The sequence below is a fragment of the Anomaloglossus baeobatrachus genome, chromosome 2 (genome assembly GCF_048569485.1).
Source record: "Anomaloglossus baeobatrachus isolate aAnoBae1 chromosome 2, aAnoBae1.hap1, whole genome shotgun sequence".
Taxonomy (NCBI): Eukaryota; Metazoa; Chordata; class Amphibia; order Anura; family Aromobatidae; genus Anomaloglossus; species Anomaloglossus baeobatrachus.
In genome coordinates this window covers 476,112,047-476,136,937 of record NC_134354.1, presented here as the reverse complement: position 1 = coordinate 476,136,937, position 24,891 = coordinate 476,112,047, and the positions used below count along the sequence as shown (strand labels likewise).

The 24,891-nt window shown below is 42.6% G+C and overlaps 1 protein-coding gene across 4 annotated transcripts in view; it reads right to left on the bottom strand.

Annotated features, from left to right (window-relative positions):
• Nucleotides 1–24,891, bottom strand: part of CAMKK1 (calcium/calmodulin dependent protein kinase kinase 1) — a 445,750-nt gene that overhangs the window by 227,309 nt on the left and 193,550 nt on the right. For all 4 annotated transcript variants that reach the window (XM_075336377.1, XM_075336378.1, XM_075336379.1 and 1 more), the window contains one exon: nt 15,546–15,593. In XM_075336377.1, coding sequence (XP_075192492.1) covers nt 15,546–15,593 — 48 coding nt within the window. The remainder of the gene's footprint in view (nt 1–15,545; nt 15,594–24,891) is intronic.

Sequence of the window (24,891 nt, the reverse complement as noted above, 5' to 3'; positions counted from 1 at the left end):
GGTTAGAGAGCGAGGGAAGAGAGGGGAGAGGAGAGAGGGATAAGAGGGGGGCAGAGAAGAGTGGGGGGAGAGAAGAGAGTGGGGAAAGAAGGGGGGGGCAGAGGTGCTCTGTCACCAACTGTCTCCACTCTGTGACTTGTGGTGCAGGTGACAGAGTGCAGACAGTTGTTCCCATGCAGCAGGACAGATGGCAGAGCACAGCGGTGACATGCCTGTCAGTGTCTTGCTGCTGGAAGGAGCAGATGATCACACTGCCCGAAACCGGCCGCTCTCCTGACATCGCAGCAGAGCGGGCGGGTGGAGAGTGTGAGCACATACTTACGTGCAGGGGGGGATTCAGCTGAAGAACCCCCCCCCACTGTACTGCACACTGGCGCCCCGTGCCTCACCATCTGCAGGACGCCGGCTCCACACTGACGTCCTCCGGATCCTCCCATCGATACTGGGCTGTGATGTGCGGTAGTCACCGCCCACAGCCCTGTCACTCAATCTGAGTGGTGCCAGCCTCCTCTGACGTACCCGTCTTGTTTGAGAGCCCGGAAATGCCGGGACGTCAGAGGATGCTGGCGGCCACAGCTCCAGGGGGTCATGTGACCGGCACTGAGCGTGCAGGATAACGCCGCTCAGTGCCAGAACTGGAAACAGAAGCCAATGGAGAAAACGCCTAGAAAGGTAAGTAGAACTCCTACAGAAAATAAAAAAAATGGGTGAACCACCCCTTTAAGTTTGCACAAATGTATGAAGTAATTTGAAAGCATTGAATAAATTCGTACAGGACAAGTTACAATATTCTGAACTACATCAAAGTTTTTGTTGTAAATAATTTATGAAAATGTCATTTAATAACAAAATTACAAACGTTCTATAATCCCGTCTTAAATCTTACTTAAGCAAGGCCCACAGTACTGTCAGAAGTGCTTCAGGCATCTGCTTTGGCGTTTGTGAGCGGTCATATTATTCCGTTGCAAAAACCAGCAGTAGTCCCTCGTTAGCCCAGTGTAACAGTGTAGCTTTTATCTTGATCTCCAATTTGACAGTCAAAGTAATACTTGTAAGCAAGACACCCTTGCTTTGTGAGATTCTTCCGCTAATCATGAGTAGTGTATTTGCCACATACACTATGTAGTAGAAATTGTTCGGATCGTTAACACAATTGCATCTATCCATCTTAAGATAAACTACTAAAACAGATCCGATCTCTTTTACAAATTCTGTCCAGCTTGCCTTATATACTTACTGCTGACATCAGCCGATAGACCTGTTTGAGCGAGTCCGGACAGGTTCAGGTATGTCGCAGGAATATTTAAAATATAATTTAATGCCTTAATTTTATGAGTGAATATAGGCTTTGCATGCATAAATTAAAATCTAGATGTGTCAGGCAAATTCGGAGTTCATATTTGGAATCCTCGCATTCAACTTAGTATAATTCACATTTTTTTCTCGCAGTAGCAAAATCAGTGTAATAAATATTGATGTTACTGTAGAAAATAGGAAAACATATTACAGCAATAAAGTTAATAATGAAACATGATTTCCCTACATAAATTGAGATCTTCGGGACGCGAGTGCCTAGGTTTAAAATCCATGGTCATGCTCTGTTGCAGAATATCTGCGTGAATGGCTTAATTCATCATACAACCACTAGGCCATAGGAACTCTGGTTTTCTCAAGGACACATGAAATTTTAGATAACTTCTGGGACAAAGTGTGGTTTAAGGATTATTAATGGCTCAGTTGTGATGTTATTTCACTATATACACCCAGTCCTCATTATGTAGCCATCAATGCTGTTGAATTTAATTTATCTCAATATAGTCATTATTCTCCTGAATTACAGTCATTCATAATACAGGTTACCCATCATCTCATGACTCACAATTATTTTTCCTTTGATTAATCTTTTTTGTTTTACAATGCAAAGGAGTCTCGAATGGTGCAAAATACTCCCCATTGATGGCAACTTTGCTGATGTCATTTTGGGAAATGGAATTTCTTTACTTTGTGAAAAATCCCTTTTCCTTCAAGTTGGTATGGTATGGCAGATATATTGATGACTTCCTATTCATTCGGAGGGGCTGTGTGTCTGTTGGATTTTTAAAATATATGAATAATAATCTTTATAATCACATTTTCATCTACTTTTCATACGTCACAAATTTCATTTCTTCATTTACATCTTTCAGGTACATATAATAATACAATATGGAACACTATTTTGCATGCACATTGTAGTCATCTAAAACACAGCATTTGTTCTATTCAAGTTAGGGAATTTATTAAAATAAAGCAGAATTGTAGCCAAACTCATAATCTACAGCACGAAATGAAGAATCAAAACAAAGATTGTTCAAGCAAGGTTATCCCCCCTTGGATTTTGTATACTTTATTAAATTTTAAGGGGTTTACAATAACAGGGGAGGGGGTAATTGAAGTATTTAAAATGCATTCTTAAAAATATTGTTGAAATAACAAAGAAGGGGAAGAGGAAGGGAAGAAAGGGTAGGCTAAAAGTGGATGGGAAGGGGTATTGGAGGGGAAGTGGGAATGGAAGGAGTTAGGGATTTGAATCGAGCTGCTAGTATAGTTCATAACAAACGTCACTTAGATTTAATCAAAAAGGAAAGGAACAACATAAGTAGGAATATTAAATCAGTCAGTACTAAAAAAACAATTCTGTCAATACGTTATAGTCCTCATTCTAATCTTATACAATTATTTAAAAATGTTTGTATCACACAGAGTTTTGCACAAAATTCGCCCACTGTCATGGCAGCATTGGGTGCTGTACAGATTCTGACACTCCGCCCGATTTGGGAGTCGACCTGCTAGGTACTGATTCACAGGCAGGCTAGCAAGAGTATATCTCTGCTAATTTGTTTACTCCTTTGGTCACATGTTGTGGGGAGGCCTATCACTTCTGCTCCCCTCCTATTTATGCTGCTTGGAACTTTCTAGCCATGCCAGCTATAGTTTATTCTGGTCTGCAAGGTGTGGTGTCCCACACTTACTGGTGAAAGTTGTGTTCATTGCTTGGTGCGGTTGTGGAGTTTACCACGGTTGTTTTGTAGCTTCCTTCCTACTCTTGTTTTTCCTCCCCAACCTCTTATTGTCTTTACCTTTGTGTGTGCATACTGTGTGAGTTTTGGCTTTCCCCTGTCTGTCTTTATCTGTAGGTTTCATCACACTCCTGTCCAATCCCTCCCTGGGGGGAAAGGGAATCAGATCAGGATTGGTCAAGAAAAGAAGAGCAGGGCTAGGAAAGAGACTCAGGCCTCTCCACCATCAGTAGTATCCCTTAGGTTAGGGATTGCATAGGGCCCCCAAGCTTGAGGGTCAGTCTAGGAGCCCCAGTACGCTGCTATCCCATAGCCATTGTGACACTTTGCCTCTTTTATGTGAAGATCTGGTTCTATTTTCCATTCTGGAACTGGGTTGTTCTATAGTGGCTAGGAGGGCCCCCACTGTAAGAAATTTAGTTTATCCTACTCTGTTTTCCTCACAGGGAAATCATGAAACATGGTTAAATTATAGAGGTTTCTAAAAATGTGGTGCAAGTTGACATAGAACAAGTGCACATCCAAAGTAACTAGCACTTTTTCTAATTAAAATAATACTCAGAATTATGATATAAAACAATATATTGATTGTAATTAATCAGATCTAGTTAATATAATTGTTAGTTGTTCCAGAAAATGTATGTAGGTTGTACATCTAGAAAAGTGAAAGTCCATATATATCGGAACATTCTACAGATATTGTCAGTACTACTGCTACTCACACTATGTAAGGGGTAAGGGGCCGGACTTGACTCAAACTTGAACCCAGATGCCGAACCCCAAATTGACCCAAACTTAAGTGTTAGAAAACAGTAGTAGCAAGGGCTAGGGGGCTGCAAAAGGGAGCAAAATGGGTATTAAAGCATTGTGGTTTTGGTGTGCTTTTCTGCCAGGAGATGCATATTTGCCAAATACTCAACGTCTGCGCATAGCCTCATCCAGTAATATGGTATCAAGTTCAATTAAGTCACAGCTGGGTTTCGCATGGTACCCAAGCGGTGACCTCAGGTGAACTCACCTCAGGTGAACTCTTTGAACTGAATCCCAGATTACTGGAATGTGTGCACATTATGGAAATCCGACATTAAGTTCAATGCTGCCGGATTACTGATTTCAATGGCGCCGGTTAATCAGGTAATCTGGTACCATTGACGTCAATCCAATAATCCAGCACCACTGAACTAAATGCCGGATTACCGGATTTGATTTCAATGAGTTCACTCAGGTAAATTCACCGGAGGTCACAGATTGGAGTACTGTGGGAACCTCTAGCTGTGATCTCCGGTGAACTCACTGATGTAACTGCTCTCACAGCTGTGACTCTGTCAGTGTGTACCTGACGTTGCAGTGCTCGACCATTTTTTCTAATGTGACTGCGCACTGAGACCTCAGATGTAGCAGAGCTGGGATCTTTGTGGGACATCATAGTGTGGATAACATCGGACCTACAGGAATACTTTGGGAGTTAATAAATTGGAGAAAGAGGGTTTTTTTAAGTAAAGGATTTTTGTCTGTGTTTTGTGTTTATGTCCTTTTATTTACACATATGTGATGGGGAGGTCTCATAGACCCCTCCCGATTATTAACCTCGGGCTTGATAACAGGTGTGGTTTTTTGACAAATCACAGCTGTCATTAACCCCTTATATTACCCCAACTGCCACCACACCAGGGCAATTGGGCTGATTCGGGTAAAGCGCCAGGATTGGCATGTCTAATGGATGAGCCAACTTTGAGGTGGCTGCGGGCTGCTATTTTTAGGCTGGGGAGGGCCCAATAACCATGGGCTTCCCAGGCCTGAAAATACCAGCCCCCTAGCTGTCTTCTTTATCTTGGTTGGGTATCAAAATTGGGGGGGACCGCATGCCCATTTTTTAAAAATTATTTAAATAAATAATTTAAGAAAATTGGAATGGGGTCCCTTGTATTTTGATACATAACCAAAATAACACACACAGATGGGGGCTGAAGCCTACACCTGTCTGCTTTATCTGCTATGGGTATCAAAATACAAGGGAACCCAAGCCATTTTTTACAATTATTTATTTATTTTTACACTCCACTTCGGGGGCCCAGACAACTACACCGTGTGCAGAATTATTAGGCAAGTTGTATTTTAGAGGATTTTTTATTATTATTGATCAACAACTATGTTCTCAATCAACCCAAAAGACTCATAAATATCAAAGCTTAATATTTTTGGAAGTTAGAGTGTTGTTTTTTTTTTACATTTGGCTATCTTAGGAGGATATCTGTTTTTGCAGATAACTATTACTGTTCAGAATTATTAGGCAATTTAATAAAAACCAAATATATTTCCCTCTCACTTATATATTTTCACCAGGTAAACCAATATAACTGCAAAAATTTAGAAATAAACATTTCTGACATGCAAAAACAAACCCCAAAAAATTAGTGACCAATATAGCCACCTTTCTTTATGATGATACTCAACAGCCTACCATCCAGATTCTGTCAGTTGCTTGATCTGTTTATGATCAACATTGCGTGCAGCAGCCACCACAGCCTACCCAGACACTGTTCCGAGAGGTGTTTTCCCTCCCTGTAGATCTCACATTTTATGAGGGACCACAGGTTCTCTATGGGATTTAGATGAGGTGAACAAGGGGGCCATGTCATTATTTTTTCATCTTTTAGACCTTTACTGGCCAGCCACGCTGTGGAGTAGTTGGATGCATGTGATGAACCATTGTCCTGCATGAAAATCATGTTTTTCTTGAACGATACCGACTTCTTCCTGTACCACTGCTTGAAGAAGTTGTCTTCCAGAAACTAACAGTAGGTATGGGAGTTGAGCTTCACTCCATTCTCAACCCGAAAAGGTCCTAAAAGTTCATCTTTGATGATACCAGTTCATACCAGTACCCCACCTCCACCTTGCTGGTGTCTGAGTCAGAGTGGCGCTCTCAGCCCTTTACTGATCCAGCCTCTGGCCCATCAAGAGTCACTCTCATTTTATCAGACCATAAAAGCTTTGAAAAATCAGACGTAAGATATTTCTTGGCCCAGTCTTGACGTTTTATCTTATATTTCTTGTTCAAAGGTGGTCGTTTTTCAGCCTTCCTTACCTTGGCCATGTTCCTGAGTATGGAACACCTTGTGCTTTTTGATACTTCAGTAACGTTGCAGCTCTGAAATATGGCCAAACTGCTGGCAAATGGCATCTTGGCAGCTTCACGCTTGATTTTCCTCAATTCATGGGCAGTTATTTTGCGCCTTTTTTGCCGAATACCCTTCTTGCAACCCTGTTGACTATTTGCTATGAAACGCTTAATTGTTCGGTGATCACATTTCAAAAGTTTGGCAATTTCAAGACTGCTGCATCTCTCTGCAAGACATCTCATAATTTTGGACTTTTCAGAGCCCGTCAAATCTCTCTTCTGACCCATTTTGCAAAAGGAAAGGAAGTTGCCTAATAATTAAGCACACCTTATATAGGATGTTGATGTCATTACACCACACCCCTCCTGATTACAGAGATGCAAATCACCTGATTTACTTAATTGGTAGTTGCCTATACAGCTTGGAATAGGACAACATGTATAAAAAGTATCATGTGATCAAAATACTCATTTTCCTATTTTGACACGGTGAAGTGTGAGGGCAATCAATTACAAATGCTAGCATACTGGCAGTCTGACTGCAACCAATCACAAATTCTGTCACAGAGGGTGGGCAGGGGAAGCAGTGAATATTCAAGAGATTTAATGAGTGGACCGAGAAACAGTGTGAGTGTGACAGCTGTGCGGAAACTTGGTAAATAATTGTCCTGTTTTAATCCTCATTTTGCTTCCTTTTTTAAAAATTAATTTTATCCAGGAGGCCGAACCTGAACAGTTACACTGACTTCCCTGAGACGTCCGTGTTCATAGTCTGTGCACGGACACTAGGTGTCTCGTACGGACTCTGAAATTTAAATGTTCGAGTTCACCGATCACTAATTATTAACTTTATTGTAGTAATATGTTTTCCTATTTTCTACAGTGATATCACTCTTTATTATTACATGTCTTTTTATTTTATCCATACGCTGCTTGGTTTTTCTTTTTACATTCATGGTTCCCTGTTGTACACATGTCTAAATCTGTGTCTCTAGTCACTGCATGGACAAGTCATTAGACAGGACAGTCAAGCGTTCTGCGCTCAGGTACCAGGATACTACACAGACATTAACGGGATGGGCAGAGGCGTAATCAGGTCATAGTCCGGAGTCAGAATACCTGGAGGGTAGAGACCAGAGCAGAGGGACAAGGCAAAAGGATAGTCAAACAAAAGTTAATGGTCAAGCAGCAAAAGTTAAATTCCCAGATCACAAATACAATAGGAAACTAGCACAACTAAGCAAAAACTAAAGGGCCATTTACACGCTGCGACATCGCTAACGATTTATCGTCGAGGTCACGGTGTTTGTGACGCACATCCGGCGTCGTTAGCAACATCGCAGCATGTGAGACCTATGAGCGACTTTAAACGATCGCAAAAGAGACAAAAATCGTTTGTCTGTGAGAGGTCGTTCACTTACCATTTATCGTTGTCTGGTCAGTAGCGATGTTGTTTGTCGTTCCTGTGGCAGTACACATCGCTACGTGTGACACCGCAGGAACGAGGAACAACATCGCACCTGCGGCCGCCGGTAATGAGGAAGGAAGGAGGTGGGCGGAATGTTAGCTCCGCTCATCTCCGCCCCTCCGCTTCTATTGGGCGGCCGCATAGTGACGTCGCTGTGATGCCGAACGAACCGCCCCCTTAGAAAGGAGGCGGTTCACCGGCAACAGCGACGTCGGTTGGCAGGTAAGTATGTGTGACGGGTGTTAGCGACGCTGTGCACCACGGGCAGCGATTTGCCCGATACGCACAACCGACGGGGGCAGGTACGCTCGTTAGCGATATCGGTACTGATATCATAGCATGTAAAGTACCCTTAAGACTGGCAGTGTTCTGGGACTGACTGCTCAGCTAAATAACTGGTCAATCAAACCGAACAAGGCACACCTGAAAAACCCAGAATTTCCTAGTCTCAGATTGGACGACTGAGCTGTCACTGAACACATCAACAGCTCAGCACACCCCTGCACTGGATTGGACAACTGAGATGTCAATCAATATACCGACAGCTCAGCATATCCGGAATCTATAGTGCAGTAGTCACCTATTGTATCCAAGACGCACAGGAGAAACCATGACAAAATCATTCTATCATGTGATTTATTTTGTGATGTATCTGTCATGTGACAATCAATGCAACAGTACAGAGATGTGTATTTTAGAATCGCAGGATTCACTAGAGTATAAAAAGATAGTGGAGTGCTTCTGAAACGCGTAGCTAAAATCTTTTTGTGGTCATAATCTTGGAATCCTTATGTTTTAAAGAAGTCTTCTTATACAGTCAAGTTTTAACCAGAACCTGGAAATTACTACTTTTTTTATATGGATACTCATGTTTGATCAGAGAGGCATTCTGCGCTCCTGGACTAAGCCTAGTCGTGTGAGCTGGTTACAAAAGATTTCTTTTCATGTTTGCTATTACTCTGAACTCTGTCTCACCTCTGTTCAGCGTTGTACTTTTCAGAAGTGCACAAAACTGTCGTTGACCGCACTTTTAATGGATAAAATGACGAACATCGAATTACTCCTTTTCCCTCATTATAGGGAGTCCTCCATTCGGGGCGTTGTCTAAAGTATGTGTTTCAGAGATTTACAAGTAATCCCCGGTATAAGTGCTTAGCATAGAGCGCAGGATAAATGTGATTCGAGCCTTGCTATGATATTTAGGAAAGCATCATAAACAAATTAACAGCAGCTGAAGAATTTCTTTTATTTATTGTTTAAGTCAGTCACCATGCAGTAAAAGTGATAACTAAGACATCTTTACTCTTTGGGTATATAGAATTACAGCAATACCAGATTTATAACTTTTTATGTTTGAATAGCATCACACACTAAAAATGCTTTATTTTTTTTTATAAAAAAAAGTTTTTGCATTGCCATATTTTGAGACCTATATTTTTTTTAATTTGTGCTGAAAAAGTCAAGTGATAGCTTGTTTCTTACAGGATTAGTTGACGTTTTTATTTGTTCCATTTTCTGGCGCATAACATTTTTTGATCGCTATCCATTCCAATTTTTGGGAGGCAAAACGAATGTGAAACAGCAATTCAGGAATTTTTTTTGGGATTCTCTTTTTAAACCATTCACCGTGTGGTAAAATTGATAAGAAAGCTATATTCTTCTGGTCAGTACGATTACACTGATACCACATTTATATACTTTGTTATGTTTTGCTGCTTTTACACAATTAAAACAATTTTTCATGTTTTTGCATTGATCTGTTCTGAGAGCTACAGTATAGCTTTTTTATTTTTATGCTGAGAGAGCTGTATGGTGGCTTGTTTTTTTAAACAAAAGAAGACATTTCAGCGATATATTTACATACGATTTTTTGATTGTGCTTTTTTTTCACTTGTTTTTTGGCACTAAGCATAGTTTTCTGCCACTTTTGTTTTACGGTGTTCACTGAAGTTTGTGATGTTTTTTGTAGATCAGGTCATTTTGGATGTGGCGATACCAAATAAATACTTTTTTGCTTATTTTTGTTTTTACATAAATGTATTAATTAGTATAACGTATTATAATATCTTTGGGATTCTTTTAAAATTACTTTTTTTTTTTACTTAGTCCTTAGATGGGACTTTAACTTTTGTTACTCTGATCACTGGTGTAATGCATGGTGACACTGACAGAATGCCTTTTAGACCATGCTTCTGGCATGGTCTAAGAGGCCACCATAGCTGGTAAACCCAGAGGTCATTATTTGAATTTGGGTTGCCATGGCAATGATCGGTAACCTACAATGATTTTTTATGCCCTCTCCTAGACTCCTAAAAGCTGCAATCGCTATTGATACCAGCACTTAGGGGTTTAAACAGTCAGGGGCGGTGCAGGGGTCTCGGTTATCACTTAAGCTGGCTTCCATCAGTGAACGTGCGGGCATAGCTTATGTGCCCGCATGATCGCCATGACATAACTGTAAATCAAAATGTGTGGAACATTCCCAACCATGACATATAGTGTGTCAAAGGTAGTGAAAGAGTTTATCAGTTTATTAAGCTGTACAGTGAAAAAGTAATATGCTATTACTATCAGGAAACAATCAATAAGCTGCTGCTGATAGTACAGTTTATCTTTGGTTTGATTCATATTTTACCATTATTTTCTCATATATCATCTGTATTGCCACCATATGATACCATAAGACCAAATGGAGGCAATAAGAAATCCGTTTTTCAATTGGAGGAGGCCAATAGACAGGTCTGATCACATAAACCTCCATCAGCAGGTATTTTGAGAATTGGAGAACTGTAAGTAAAGCGGAGCTAAAATTGCAGGAGAAAAACTTGTAATACTTATATATCAATAACTGCCACAAAATCATGTGCCCGAAAGATTTGTTAAAAAGGGCAGGGCTGCAAACAGGCTTGTAACAAGACAGCTTTAGTGAATGCTGTTTAAAGGGAATCTGTCGCCAGGTTTTTGCCACTTAATCTGAGAGCAGCATAATGTAGGGGCAGAGATCCTGATTGCAGAATTGTGTCACTTACTGGGCTGATGTTTTATCATCAAGAGATTATCATTATAGGACTAATAAACCTGCTGCCTGCTATATAGTCCTCCATATTCGTGAGGTCTGTATAACTCTGCCCCACTACTGATTGGAAAAAGTCTGCCTATGCACAGTGTACAGGGAAGCTGTCAATCAGTGGTGTATGTGGGTGTCATGGTCTTCTCTCTCTTGTAGAATTTAGTGACAGGTTCTGGGTCAGAGTCTCACTTTATCTTGTGAGACTCTGCTGATTAAATTAATTCACTTTCCTTTGGGGAGGAGAGGGTTAATGTCAGTTTTTCTTTCAGCTGCTTCTGACTTCTGGTCAGGTGTTTCCAGTATGGACCACTCCCAGGTCCGTTATATACCCTCTGCTTCCAGTAGAGGGTGCCGGTTAGTGTCATTCATTTGGAATCTTGCCAATGTGACTTGCTTTGTGGACTGCAGCATTGGTGTTTGCTGCAGCAGTTTGTTGTGTGCTGGTTGTATGGTATGGAATAATCTGTTTACTTCCTCCTTTTATGTTGTTTCCCCTTTGTGTGTGATTGCCGTGTGTATGATTTGTCGCTTTTCCCTGTCCGTGTCTGGTTGTGGGGTTTGAATTTACTGACCCGGCTCACCCCTCGGGTGGAGGTGAGGGAGGGGAATTCCATCAATGCTAGGACAGGAGTCAGGGACACGCTGGTGACTCTGACCTTGCTACCATCAAGCATACCTCTGAGCTGAGGTACAGCACAGGGTATGTAATCTAAGGGTCAGCTTAGGTGTTCCAGGTTTGTCATCCGGTACCCATGACAGTGGTGTTATACAGAGCTAAGCATTCAGAGAACTGTAGATCTGCAGCAGATAAAACAATGATTTAATCATAATTGAGGCAAACAGCTTATTAAGTGATACATCGCTAGAATCAGGATCTCTACCTCTACATTATGCTGCTCTTAGATGGGGTAGTAAAAATCTGATGACAACTTCCCTTTAATGGTCACATTCATAGGAGTACAGGTGATAGTCCCATGTACATGCTGTGTAAGAAATAGGCCCAGACTTAAAGGCTTAAAACTCGTCTGGGGGTAGGAAGTACTTATGAAATAAAAATGTAAATGGCTGGTGCATTATACGCCACCATATCACACAATGGAGGAAGCCTGGTGTAATTTCATTATTTAATACCTTAATATTCTCAGCCGTTCTCTGGCGTAGATGTTGTTACCATCACAGGGCATCATCTGATAAAAGGAGATGATGTGACAGAAAAGCTCGCACTGCCAGCGAGTCGGTCTATGCTTCATATGTCTGTTTCTCAACAATCATCAAACAAGCCATCTACTTCAAAATACAGCAGACAGAATTACAGCGTGTTCTTGTTTTATTCATGAATTCATTTTGATACAAGATGCAAACAAGCATTATGTGTAATGCCTTGGGATGGAGAAGACATAAATGCAGATTTGTTCTGCTTCAGTCTTGTGAAACTAGTTTTTTTTCTCTGAAAATAAGACAGTATAAATGAATGTTAATTATTCCTGAGTGCAAGGATATTAGCTTCTGATTTCATTCCGATGTCACTAATATGGATAATTGAAAGGTAAAATAAAACACTTGAGATATAATACCTGTATCTTATCTCTTCACATAAATTATTAGAGAAATGTAAGACATAAATGCCAATACCCCAATGCTTAAAGTGAAACAGCTGCAAAAGATGGTCGTGTGTCACTGGCAGACACAGACGGAAGAGTATATGGCCCCCACTGGCGGATCCAGACACAAGAGGGCCCCGTGTGCAAGAATAGTATATGGGCCCCCACTGGTGGCTACAGATAGAAGAGGGCCCCTGTGTAAGAATAGTATATGGCCCCCACTGGCGGATCCAGACACAAGAGGGCCCCTGTGTAAGAATAGTATATGGGCCCCCACTGGCAGACACAGACAGAAGAGGGTCCCTGTGTAAGAATAGTATATGGGCCCCCACTGGCAGACACAGACAGAAGAGGGTCCCTGTGTAAGAATAGTATATGGGCCCCCACTGGCAGACACAGACAGAAGAGGGCCCCTGTGTAAGAATAGTATATGGGCCCCCACTGGCAGACACAGACAGAAGAGGACCCCTGTGTAAGAACAGTATATGGGCCCCACTGGCAGACACAGACAGAAGAGGGTTCCTGTGTAAGAATAGTATATGGCCCCCACTGGCAGACACAGACAGAAGAGGGCTCCTGTGTAAGAATAGTATATGGCCCCCACTGGCAGACACAGACAGAAGAGGGTTCCTGTGTAAGAATAGTATATGGCCCCCACTGGCAGACACAGACAGAAGAGGGCTCCTGTGTAAGAATAGTATATGGCCCCCACTGGCGGACACAGACAGAAGAGGGCCCCTGTGTAAGAATAGTATATGGGCCCCCACTGGAAGACACAGACAGAAGAGGGCCCCTGTGTAAGAATAGTATATGGGCCCCCACTGGTGGCTACAGATAGAAGAGGGCCCCTGTGTAAGAATAGTATATGGGCCCCCACTGGCGGACACAGACAGAAGAGGGCCCCTGTGTAAGAATAGTATATGGGCCCCCACTAGCGGATACAGACAGAAGAGGGCCCCTGTGTAAGAACTGTATATGGACCCCCAATGGAGGACACAGACAGAAGAGAACCCCTTTGCAGTAATAGTATATAGGCCCCAACTGGCAGACATAGACGGAATAGGGCCCCTGTGCAAGAATAGTATATGGGCCCCCACTTGTGGATACAGATGGAAGATGGCCCCTGTGCAAGAATAGTATATGGGCCCCCACTTGTGGATACAGACGGAAGAGGGCCCCTGTGCAAGAATAGAATATGGGCCCCCACTGGCGAACAGAGACAGAAGAGGGCACCTGTGCAAGAACAGTATGTGGGCCCCCAATGGAGGACACAGACAGAAGAGAACCCCTTTGCAGTAAGAGTATATAGGCCCCGACTGGCAGACATAGACGGAATAGGGCCCCTGTGTAAGAACAGTATATGGGTCCCCATTAGCGGATACAGAGAGAAGAGGGCCCCTGTGCAAGGACAGTATATGGGCTCCTTCATGTGTCTGTGCTTGCTGATTTGAAGGTGCTTTTGGGCCTCCTTACAGTGCTCTAATGATATGTCTGCCCCTGATGTGTGTATTCCATTATATACCTCGTATCCTGCATTTTTACCAGTTTTTCCCTCTGCATGATCCAACTCTAATTTTATATAGTGTTTAAGCAACTGGGTGAAGTCTAGCAACTATGGTATCTCATGAGGGATTCTGTCTCTCTTGTCTATGTAGCACGTTTATAAGCAGCAAATGAACGCAGGACATTGTATAGCTCTACTGAACAGTGTAACTGTGAATCCAGCTGGGGTAAGATAAAACATTCACAGGAATATGCAGCACCATCTCTGCCTCTCTTTCTTTCACTCTCCCCCATTCATAGACTTCAATAGGCAGCTGCAATCTGATCTCTTAATGTGCTAGCAGCCTATTTTGTCTTGAGCAAGATAGATTTTAGCTGTATTTGTAAATGATGAGTTCAGGAGACAGAGGTAGGAGAGGAAGTAACAGCTCATAAATGGATTTTCCTTGACCATTTTATTTTTTTACTATGGGCATGTGAACTAACATGAAGGTAATTCCTAACTGCCTGCCTGTTCTTGGTGACGGACTAGTCCTGCCAGCAATTAAATACTCCCGCTGACCTCAGAGCAGCTGCTTTTCTGCTGCTCTGCTCTGTTGACGGGGCGTGACTGCCAATGTCATGCTGATGGACAGCAGGGAGCGGGCTATCAAGAGCTACTTTCAATGGCTGAAATGGAATTTTAGGATTATTATCTAGTCCCTAGGCTCTATCCTCTTTATGTCTGAAGAGGCTATTTGCCTACTTAAATTACCAAAGGAGCATTGAAGGGCCTATAAGTCTCCAACTTGGTGCTCTCCATAAGTAGAAACGTTACTCCTTAGACCAGAGGTTCCCAACTTTCTGACCAGGAAAGCCACACTCAGCTCTAAAAGAGGGTCGCAAGCCACATTCAGCACCCACCCCCTCACAGTAGTGACACCCAGAGACCCAATTACCAGTATAATGACAGCCAAAGCTTTTCCACAAAAATCACATCAAGGCAGTATATCAAGATCCAGGAGTTCCTACCTTACCCCCATTCAGATTTGGTCTTCTGTGCAGGGCTACTCACAAGTCACCAACTGGAGACCTGGTCTTGATAAACCTGGTGCTTATGCACCAACCTTGAAGAGAGCCGCGAGCCACACATCACAGGCCTGAGAGCCACATGTGGCTCCTGAGCTACAGATTGGGGACCCCTGCCTTAGACCATCCATAAGATGAAATCCAAATTATTCGAAAAGAATCTTGGACTCTAGAAATTGTTACATCATATAAAAACATGTAAGGAATAAACTGTTCACATATTGTTCTTGTGGCCGTATATGACATTTAAACCAGAAGCTGTACTCTGCAGAGCCTCTGCCTTTGTGTTTTCATCACCTTTCTTTCCTACTAGTGGTTTCTTTTTTCCACAATGGAGTTTTATAAACAGTAGGACAGTAGCATCTACACTTACTATTCTAGCAAAGACACTGAGATCGAGGCATTCAACCAGTTAACCAACAGGGACCACGAAATTGATGATTGCTTTCTACAAAACAAAACTGAAATACAAGTGGAATATACTCGGAGGAATTGGGCCAACAACTGATTACTCAATGCAAACCCAATAGATAGTGTAGAATGTTATCAAGATATCCCACGTGACTAATGTCAGCCGCATAACTGAATGTAAAAATTATTTTCTCCTATTCATTGAGTTAGAATAATCTAAATACAAACATTTTTGTATACTTACTTTACCAATTTCGCTCTGCAGTTTGTACTGGTTCAACTGTACACAATCCTAAAAAAAAAAAGGAAAAACATAAAACAGATTAAAATACTACTTTTTGTCCACATATAGGAAAGGGTTAGTTTAATGGCTTGATTTGATTCTACCATTTTTATATTCTTAGTTTTAGCATTGAGTTAGCCTTTGAGAAGGAAGGTATCAGGAAATGCCAGGTTCAATGTCACATAAAAAATTGTTACTTTAATAATGATTTTGATTCGAGAAATATCTTTGCCAATCTTAGCTTTCTGCCCAAAGACATGAAGTGGGCTAGGAGGGGGTATAAGAGAATTAGACAAAGAACAGTTGAGTCCAGATGAAGCTTCAGCATACAAAGTCTAGTCTGCAGGCTCCTGCTATGGGTTGACCACTAGTGGACACAGAAAGAAGAGGGCACTTGTGCAAGAACAGCATATGGGCCCTTTGTAGCCAAAAACTCATAAAAATGCAAAATGGCACTTGCTTTCAGTATATAAATGTGCCCCCTAAGCTCCTGGACCCTGTGCGGCTGCACAGATTGCATCAATTATATATCCGCCCCTAGAGAGGAGTATAAATCATGTACTGTATTGTACAGCTCTTGATGTCTGGTTAGAGGATGATAATATCTTTTGCCATTTTATATATATTTTTTTAATTTTCATGTATTTTTCATTATCATTTTAGTTAATTGTATAATTTCATTTAGCTATTATTGAATCCATTTAGCTGTGACATCACCTATTGTGTGTGATTGGTGGATCTTGTGTTATCAGCAGTGTAAAGAAGAGTTATTTGCCATTGCAATCCGGCCTCTGATAATTTGAAACCTTGCTGTAAACCAGGCCTGCACAACAGACCACATGCGGTCTATGAAGGATGTTGTGTGGCCCGTGGAGATCCGGTTCTCATCTATCTATATCTACCTGTGTTTCTGTCTTACAGACACGAATACAGTTAAACACTTTGGCACCAGAACTGAGGTAGAGCTAAGGAGCGCTCGTCAGCCCCTGCCCCGGCATTCAGCAGCGTGATGAGGTCATTACGCCACACTGTGACCTCATGGGACAACAAAGGAGAGGATTTTAAAGGAGGCTGGGGAATCTACAGAGGGGAGTTTTGAGTGTGGGGGTAATATTATGGAGAGAGGCTTTGTGAGGAGTAACATTATGAAGAAGAGCTGTGGTGGGAATATTATGAAGAAGAGCTGTGTGGGGGGAATATTGCACAGAGGAGTTATGTGAGGGAATATTACAGAGAGCCACTGTGTCTGGGGGATAATATGGAGAGGAGCTTTGGATAGGGAATTACAGAGAAGAGCTGTGTGTAGGGGGAATTATGGATAGAAGCTGTGTGGGGGCAGAATTTATAGAGGGGAGCTGTGTGTGTGTGAATTACAAAAACGATCTGGGGGGGGATTATGGCGAGTAGCTACGTGAGGGGGGAATTACGGAAAAGAGCTGTGTAAGGGTAAAAATAACAAAAAGGAACTGTGTAGGATGGAATATTATGGAGAGGAGCTGTGTGGGGGTAGTATAAAGGAAAGCAGCTGTGTGGAGGATAAATTACGGAGAGGACTAATCATATATGACTCGAGGTCTAGGGAATTGTTCTATATTCATACAGTAATTTTTCCCAATACAAAATGTTTTATTAGACATATAGAAAACACAAACAAGTGGTAGTCACACTAAAAAATGGACATTGTAAATAGTATAAGTACTAATTTGTCCAAAGATATTAATGTAGCATATTATACATCCTATATTCCTTGGCCCTGGATACAAGGGACAAGGTAGGAATAAGTACAATATAAACAAATTTTATGTTTTCTCCCCACATAGATGTTACGGGTACTTATTGATATATTAAACCTATAATCCATACTTTCTAGACACTTTCCCTTAACTGGGAATACTCACATTGTGGGGTATAATTTTATGCATCCTTATCTTGCCTGACATTATCGGGTTAACACGTGCCCAATATTTTATGGGATATTTATACCCTTATTGCATATATTATATGCGAGAAATTAAGTTTAGTAATGGAACTCTTTGGATATCCATTAGACTTACATATTAACCTGTTTATAACTCACTGCACCATTTCCTATGTGGTCTTCTATCCCCGTTTGGTACTAAGTTCATTTACGAGCTTTGTACGCCTGCGCGAACCTTGTGTTCCAGCGTGAACCGCAAATACCCACATCACGTGACCGCTATCTAGCTAGGTCTGGGTGTAGTTTGGTGAGAGGTTCACGAATGTGCGGCTCGTTACTTTATCCCGACATGTCCCCACCCCAGCCACCGTAGTGGCGCATGCACCTTTCATGTTATCAGGACGCTACATAGTATCGGCGGTAATTAGAAAATAGTTTTATTGATTACAGCTGTGTTAGTAGCTGTGGACTATTTATATCCGGATCTGACATGCATCTCCATGATGCTCCTTTGTGACTGCTGTGGATCACATCGTTCAGGATTCTCTGCACCACCGCTGATCTTTATGGGGATTGCATCATGGATTTGCATGTCTAAGATATCCTTTTTGGGCAAGTACATATTATTACTGCTATGTAGGGGTTTGTATTTCCTTTCGTCACATTGCTTGGTGGACCTTATTACATGTTATATGTTCTGTATGTATACTCATGGCTGTATGGTCTCTGATAGACTACACTTGTCTTTGTAGCCTCCTGATGAACCATTTACTTGGGGAAACGTGTCGAGGCAGAGACATACTTCATCCATTATAGATAGCTACTGTTTCACATAGCGGATTTACTTTGATATGCGACATCTGCACTAATAGGCACATGGATTCTTTGATGGACTGTAATTTCTCCAACGATACTTACGCAGCTTTATATTTCATGTGACATTTGTACCTGATTGGATATTTGTTACAGTCACAAGATAAGTCCTGTATATTTGGTCATTATGTCTGTTTATTAGGTCGCTTTGTCCGTATCTGTGTTACAGTTCTCTATCTAAATTGCATCAATTTGTTTATATTGTACTTAGTCCTACTTTGTCCCTGGTATCCAGGGCCAAGGAATATAGGATGTATAATATGCTACATTAATATCTTTGGACAAATTGGAACTTATACTATTTACAATATCCATTTTTTAGTGTGACTACCACTTGTTTGTGTTTTCTATAACATTTTTAAATAAAATATTTTGTATTGAGAAAAACTACTTTATAAATTACAGAGAGGAGTTATGTGGGGGTAATATTACAGAGAGGAGCTGTGTGGGGCAACATTATGGAAAGAAGTTGTGAGGGGTGGACACTACAGAGAGGTGCAATGTGGGGGGAATAATATGGAGAGGGGCAGTGTGGGGGAAGGTATATTTTGTTCACGAAGCACAGTAAAGTGCAATTATTTAATCAGGGGTTTAGCATGGGAGATATCTTTCTTTGTGAGGCAGTATAATAATACCTTTATTTTTAAAGGGCAGGGCACCATGTCGGGAATTGCTGCTAGAGACAGAGAAGAAGGAAGTTTGCAGAGACCAGCTCTGGCCATGAATTCTCATAATATACTACGTGAAGACAAAAGGGATGGGAACGATCAGAAGAGATGTTGTTTATAAGGTACTGTACCTGGATGTAAAGGTTTATTTGTAATACTGCCAGCGTCTTATCAGTACTGTGGTTCCTTATGGTCCGCTGTCTGATGATGACTAGTAACAACTCCCAGAATCTTCTTACCATAGTTAAGGACATACTGGAAGTTTCACGTTTACATGATACAATTCTATAGTATATGTGTCTGACCCGTTACGTGATACATTTGTATATGGGGCTGACCTAAAACTGCAATTGATCACTGAACTAAGTGATGTGTTCGTTTACTGACTGACTTGTTAAAACTGAAATAATGCTCAAAATTTAGTTTGGAGATTATGAGGCGGATTTTATTGAGTTTCTGCTCCCAAAAGTCAATTTAAGGTTTTGTGTTCACATTGATTTTTTGAAGCAGAAACTCTCAGAATCTTTCACAAATAATCAAAACCTGGTTCTGAAGATGTATTCATAAATAACCTTATACATTTTTTTGTGGCCCTTTCAATTGGTTCAGTATAAAAATGTGACCCTTAGACCGAAAAAGTTCGTGCACCGTTGCTGTAAATTCTTCCTGAAAAGACAAGTATGAGTCTACAAAAAAAAAGCCACTTTGGCCAATGTGAAAATTACTAAGGGGTACTTTGCACGCTGCGACATCGCTAGCCGATTGTAGTGATGCCGAGCGCGATAGTCCCCGCCCCCGTTGCAGATGCGATATCTTGTGATAGCTGCCGTAGCGAACATTATTGCTATGGCAGCTTCACACGCACTTTCCTGCCCTACGACGTCGCTCTGGCCGGCGACCCACCTACTTCCTTAGGGGGCGGGTTGTGCGGCGTCACACGGCAGGTGGCCAATAGAAGCGGAGGGGCGGAGATGAGCGGGACGTAAACATCCCGCCCACCTCCTTCATTCCTCATTGCAGGCGGGACGCAAGTAAGGAGATGTTCCTCGCTCCTGTGGCTTCATACACAGCGATGTGTCCTGCCGCAGGAACGAGGAACAACATCGTACCTGTCGCAGCAGCGAAATTATGGAAATGACCGACACTACACAGATCACCGATTTTCGATGCTTTTGCGATCGTTTAATCGGTGCTTCTAGGCTTTACACGTTGCGACGTCGTTACCGGCGCCAGATGTGCGTCACTTTCGATTTGACTCCGACGAGATCGCAGTAGCGATGTCGCAAAGTGCAAAGTACCCCTAAGATTACTAAGATGCAAAGATTACTAATTATGTTTGGTGTTTAAAAAAAAAAAAAAAGTGCCAAAAATTAAATAATAACCCCCCCCCATATAATAAAAAAAACCTGCTGTAAAACAATGTAATTTTCTGATTACATATTCTCTTTAACCATATTTCTTTCTAAACCATTTAATTTCCCTAATTTTATTTTACAGTTTGACATGTTTTGACACAAGCGCTCTACTTAATCTTATTCTGGGGCATTAACACTGGTTTGTGGAAAGATGCATCAAGGGTTGGATTTTGTGGGATTTTTTCTTAAAGCACCACTCTAGCGTTTTATTTTTATTTCAGAGCTGGAGTGCTTTTTAAAATCTAAGTCCCCTGCCCCTTGTCTTATACGCACCCTCCAGCAGCTTCTTCTGTTTCAGCGCTGCTACCGTCGGTCTTTGGCGATTTGTGACCTGCCGCTGATCCAGTGTTTCATGGAGTGCGGTGGAGGTCACAAATCAAAGTGCCTCTATGAGAGCCTTGTTTGGGCCTCATAAAGATGCATTGAGCGCTTGTGACGTGACTTCTGGACGCTCAGAAGTTATGGACACATAATGAACTGCACCGCGAGACTGGAGAGGCACCAAAGAAGGATGAAGCCACCGCTCAGTGAGTAGGATATTGGGGGCAGGGGATTTAGATTTAAATAACCACTCCAGAGGTGAAATAAAAAAACAAACCCTTGAGTGGTGCTTTAAGATGGGTTTGCGCACTACAACAATGACATGCAGCAAAAACCCTGGTCAGATGTGATAGCTAGTGGCTGCAAAGAACTGAAGATAATACCTCAGTGTTACCCACAATACTAAGAGGCCAAAGGCCGCGGCAGATCTGTGACGCTTTGGCCACATGTGGCTATCACAGCATGAAATCTCAGAAGATATGGTTTGAGATATGATATTTGACTTCATATGCTTACAGTAAACTCCACGTTTCTACGAAAAAACAATTGTCCAACTTGGAAAACCCATGTAATGCTATGTCATCATTTTTGTTGCATTTTTCACTGCAGCCAAAACCTACGCCCCTTAGCAGTAAAAACACTATTTAAAACATCCATTTTTCACCGTTTCTACTGTGTCTTTGACTTTTTTTTTACATTGTTTTTGGGTGCAGATTGCATCTGTGCTTTGTCTCAGAACATTTGATAAAATTAGATTTATTCACCAAAAACGCTTGAAAACGCAGCGAATTTGCAGCGACAAACACCATTGTGTTTTTTTGCAGCATTTTATCTCTTTCTCATTGCTTTCTAAGGGTGAAAAACAGTGTAAATTTAATGTGGCCACTAAATAACTCACCACACAGCCATTAATGTCTAAACAGCTAGCAACAATAGTGAGTACACCCTCAAGGGTGCTTTACACGCTGCAACATCGCTAGCAATAGGTAGCGATGTCGTACGCGATAGCACCCGCCCCCGTCGTTGGTGCGACATTTGGTGATCGTTGCCGTAGCGAACATTTTCGCTACGACAGCGTCACACGCACATACCTTTTCAGCGACGTCGCTGTGACCGCCGAACAATCCCTCCTTCAAGGGGGAGGTGCGTTCTGCGTCATAGCGACGTCACTGTAGCATCACTAAGCGGCCGGCCAATAGCAGAGGAGGGGCGGAGATGAGCGGCCGTAACATGCCGCCCACCTCCTTCTTTGCTCATTGCCGGTGGATGCAGGTAAGGAGATGTTCGTCGTTCCTGCGGTGTCACACACAGCAATGTGTGATGCTGCAGGAACGACGAACAACCATCGGCATGCACCACCAATGACATTTTGAAAAGGAGCAACGTGTCAACGATCAACGATTTTTGCCGTTTTTGCGATCGTTGATCGTTGCTCCTTGGTGTCACACGCTGCGATGTTGCTAACGGCGGCGGATGTGTGTCACTAACGACATGACCCCGATGATATATCGTTGGCGATATCGCAGCGTGTAAAGCACCCTTTAACCCTTTCACGACCGGCCGATTTTTCGCTTTCCGTTTTTTTTCTTCGCCATTCTTTTTCTGAGAGACGTAACTTTTTTATTTTTCAGTCAATATGGTCATGTGAGGGCTCATTTTTTGCGGAACGAGCTGTACTTTTAAATGAAACCATCAGTTTTACCATATTGTGTACTAGAAAATGGCAAAAAAATTCCAAATGCTGAAAAATTGCAAAAAAAGTGCGATAGCACTATGGTTTTTGAGATATTTTATTCACTGTGTTCACTATATGGTAAAACTGATGTGTGGGTGTGATGCCTCAGGTCAGTGCGAGTTCGTAGACACCAAACATGTATAGGTTTACTTTTATATAAGGGGTTAAAAAAAAAAATCGGACGTTTGTCCGAAAAAAGTGGCGCACGTTTTACGCCATATTCCGTGACCCGTAGCGTTCTCATTTTTCGGGATCTTAGGCTCAATGACGGCTTATTTTTTGCGTCTCGAGCTGACGTTTTTAACGGTACCATTTTTGCGCAGATGCTACGTTTTGATCGCCTCTTATTGCATTTTGCGCAAAAGTTGTGGCGACAAAAAAACGTCGTTTTGGCGTTTGGAATTTTTTTGCCGCTACGCCGTTTACTGATCAGATTAATTGATTTTATATTTTGATAGATCGGGCGTTTCTGAACGCGGCGATACCAAATGTGTGTATATTTTTTATTTTTTTAACCCTTTAATTTTCAATGGGGCGAATGGGGGGTGATTTGAACTTTTAGGTTTTTTTGTTTTTTTTTAATTTTTTAAAACTTATTTTTTAACTTTTTTTTTTATTTTACTAGTCCCCCTAGGGGGCTATTGCGATTAGCATTCCGATCGCTCTGCAGTATCTGCTGATCACAGCTGGAAGGCTGTAAACAGCAGATACGCTGTCTTTCTCTTTTGCTGTGCCCCGGGCACAGCGAAAGTGAAACCAATTCATGTGTAGTACAGGAGTCATCACATGACCCTGTGCTACCATGACAACTATCGGGAGTCACGTGATCGCGTCACGTGACTTCCGGTTTCGGCGGTAAGTAAAACTTTACCGCGATCGCGCTTATAATGGCGCTGTCATGTATTGACAGCGCCATATAAGGGGTTAATCGGCACGAGCAGATAACGATTCTGCTCGTGCCTAGCAGGCACACATCTCAGCTGTGAAAATCAGCTGAGATGTGTGCCGATCGCGGCATGCTGCCGCCGGAGGACCGCGGGCAGTAAGATTAGGTCATTTAGGACGTAATTTTACGGCCCGCGGTCGTTAAGGGGTTAAGTAAAAATGGCCAAATTGTGCCCAATTAGTCATTTTCCTTCCCCGGTGTCACATGACTGATTAGTGTTACACGGTATCAGGTGTGAATGGGTAGCAGGTGTGTTAAGGTGGCTTTACACACTGTAACATCGCAAACGACATCGCTGTAACGTCACCAGTTTTGTGACGTAATAGCGACCTCCCCAGCGACATTGCAGTGTGTGAAACACATCAGCGACCTGGCCCCTGCTGTGAAGTTGCTGATCGCTACAAATCGTTCAGGACCATTCTTTGGTTCTTTGTTTCCCGCTGTGCAGCATGATCGCTAGAAAGTCTCAGTGTGTAAAGGGGACTTAAATGTGCAGGCAGCAGGAGCCGGCTTCTGCGGACACTGGTAACCACAGTAAACATCGGGTAACCAAGAAGCCCTGTCCTTGGTTACCCGATATTTACGTTCGTTACCAGCCTCCGCCGCTCTCACTGTCAGTGCCGGCTCCTGCTCCTTGCACGTGTAGCAGAGTACACATCGGGTAATTAACCCCATGTGTGCTGTAACTAGGAGAGCAAGGAGCCAGCGCTAAGCAGTGTGCGCTGCTCCCTGCTCTCTGCACGTGTAGCTACAGCACACATCGGGTAATTAACCCGATGTGTACTGCAGCTAGGAGAGCAGGGAGCCAGCGCTAAGCAGTGTGCGCGGCTCCTGCTCTGTGCACATGTAGCTGCAGCACACATCGGGTAATTAACCCGATGTGTACTGTAGCTAGGAGAGCAGGGAGCCAGCGCTAAGCAGTGTGCGCTGCTCCCTGCTCTCTGCACTGTAGCTGCGTGCGCTGGTAACCAAGGTAAATATCGGGTTGGTTACCCGATATTTACCTTACTTACCAAGCGCAGCATCGCTTCAGTGCGTCGCTGCTGGCTGGGGGCTGGTCACTGGTTGCTGGTGACAGCTCACCAGCAACCAGTGTAGCGATGTTCCAGCGATCCCTGCCAGGTCAGGTTGTTGGTGGGATCGCTGGAGCGTCTGACTGTGTGACCTCTCACCAGCAACCTCCTAGCAACTTACCAGCGATCCCTATCAGGTTGTATCGTTGTTGGGATCACTGATCAGCATAAACTGACCTGCGGTGCGACTTCCCGCTCTGTCAATTTATGCTGCATAGACGCAAGTGTTCTCCCCAGGGACAACAGAGAAAATCCACAGCGGCCTGAACCTTGATTGTGGGCACGGACTGCTACGGTCTCATGCGGAGAGCGCTCGCAGCCCTGCAGGAGAGGCATGTCCAGATCCTGGGCACATACC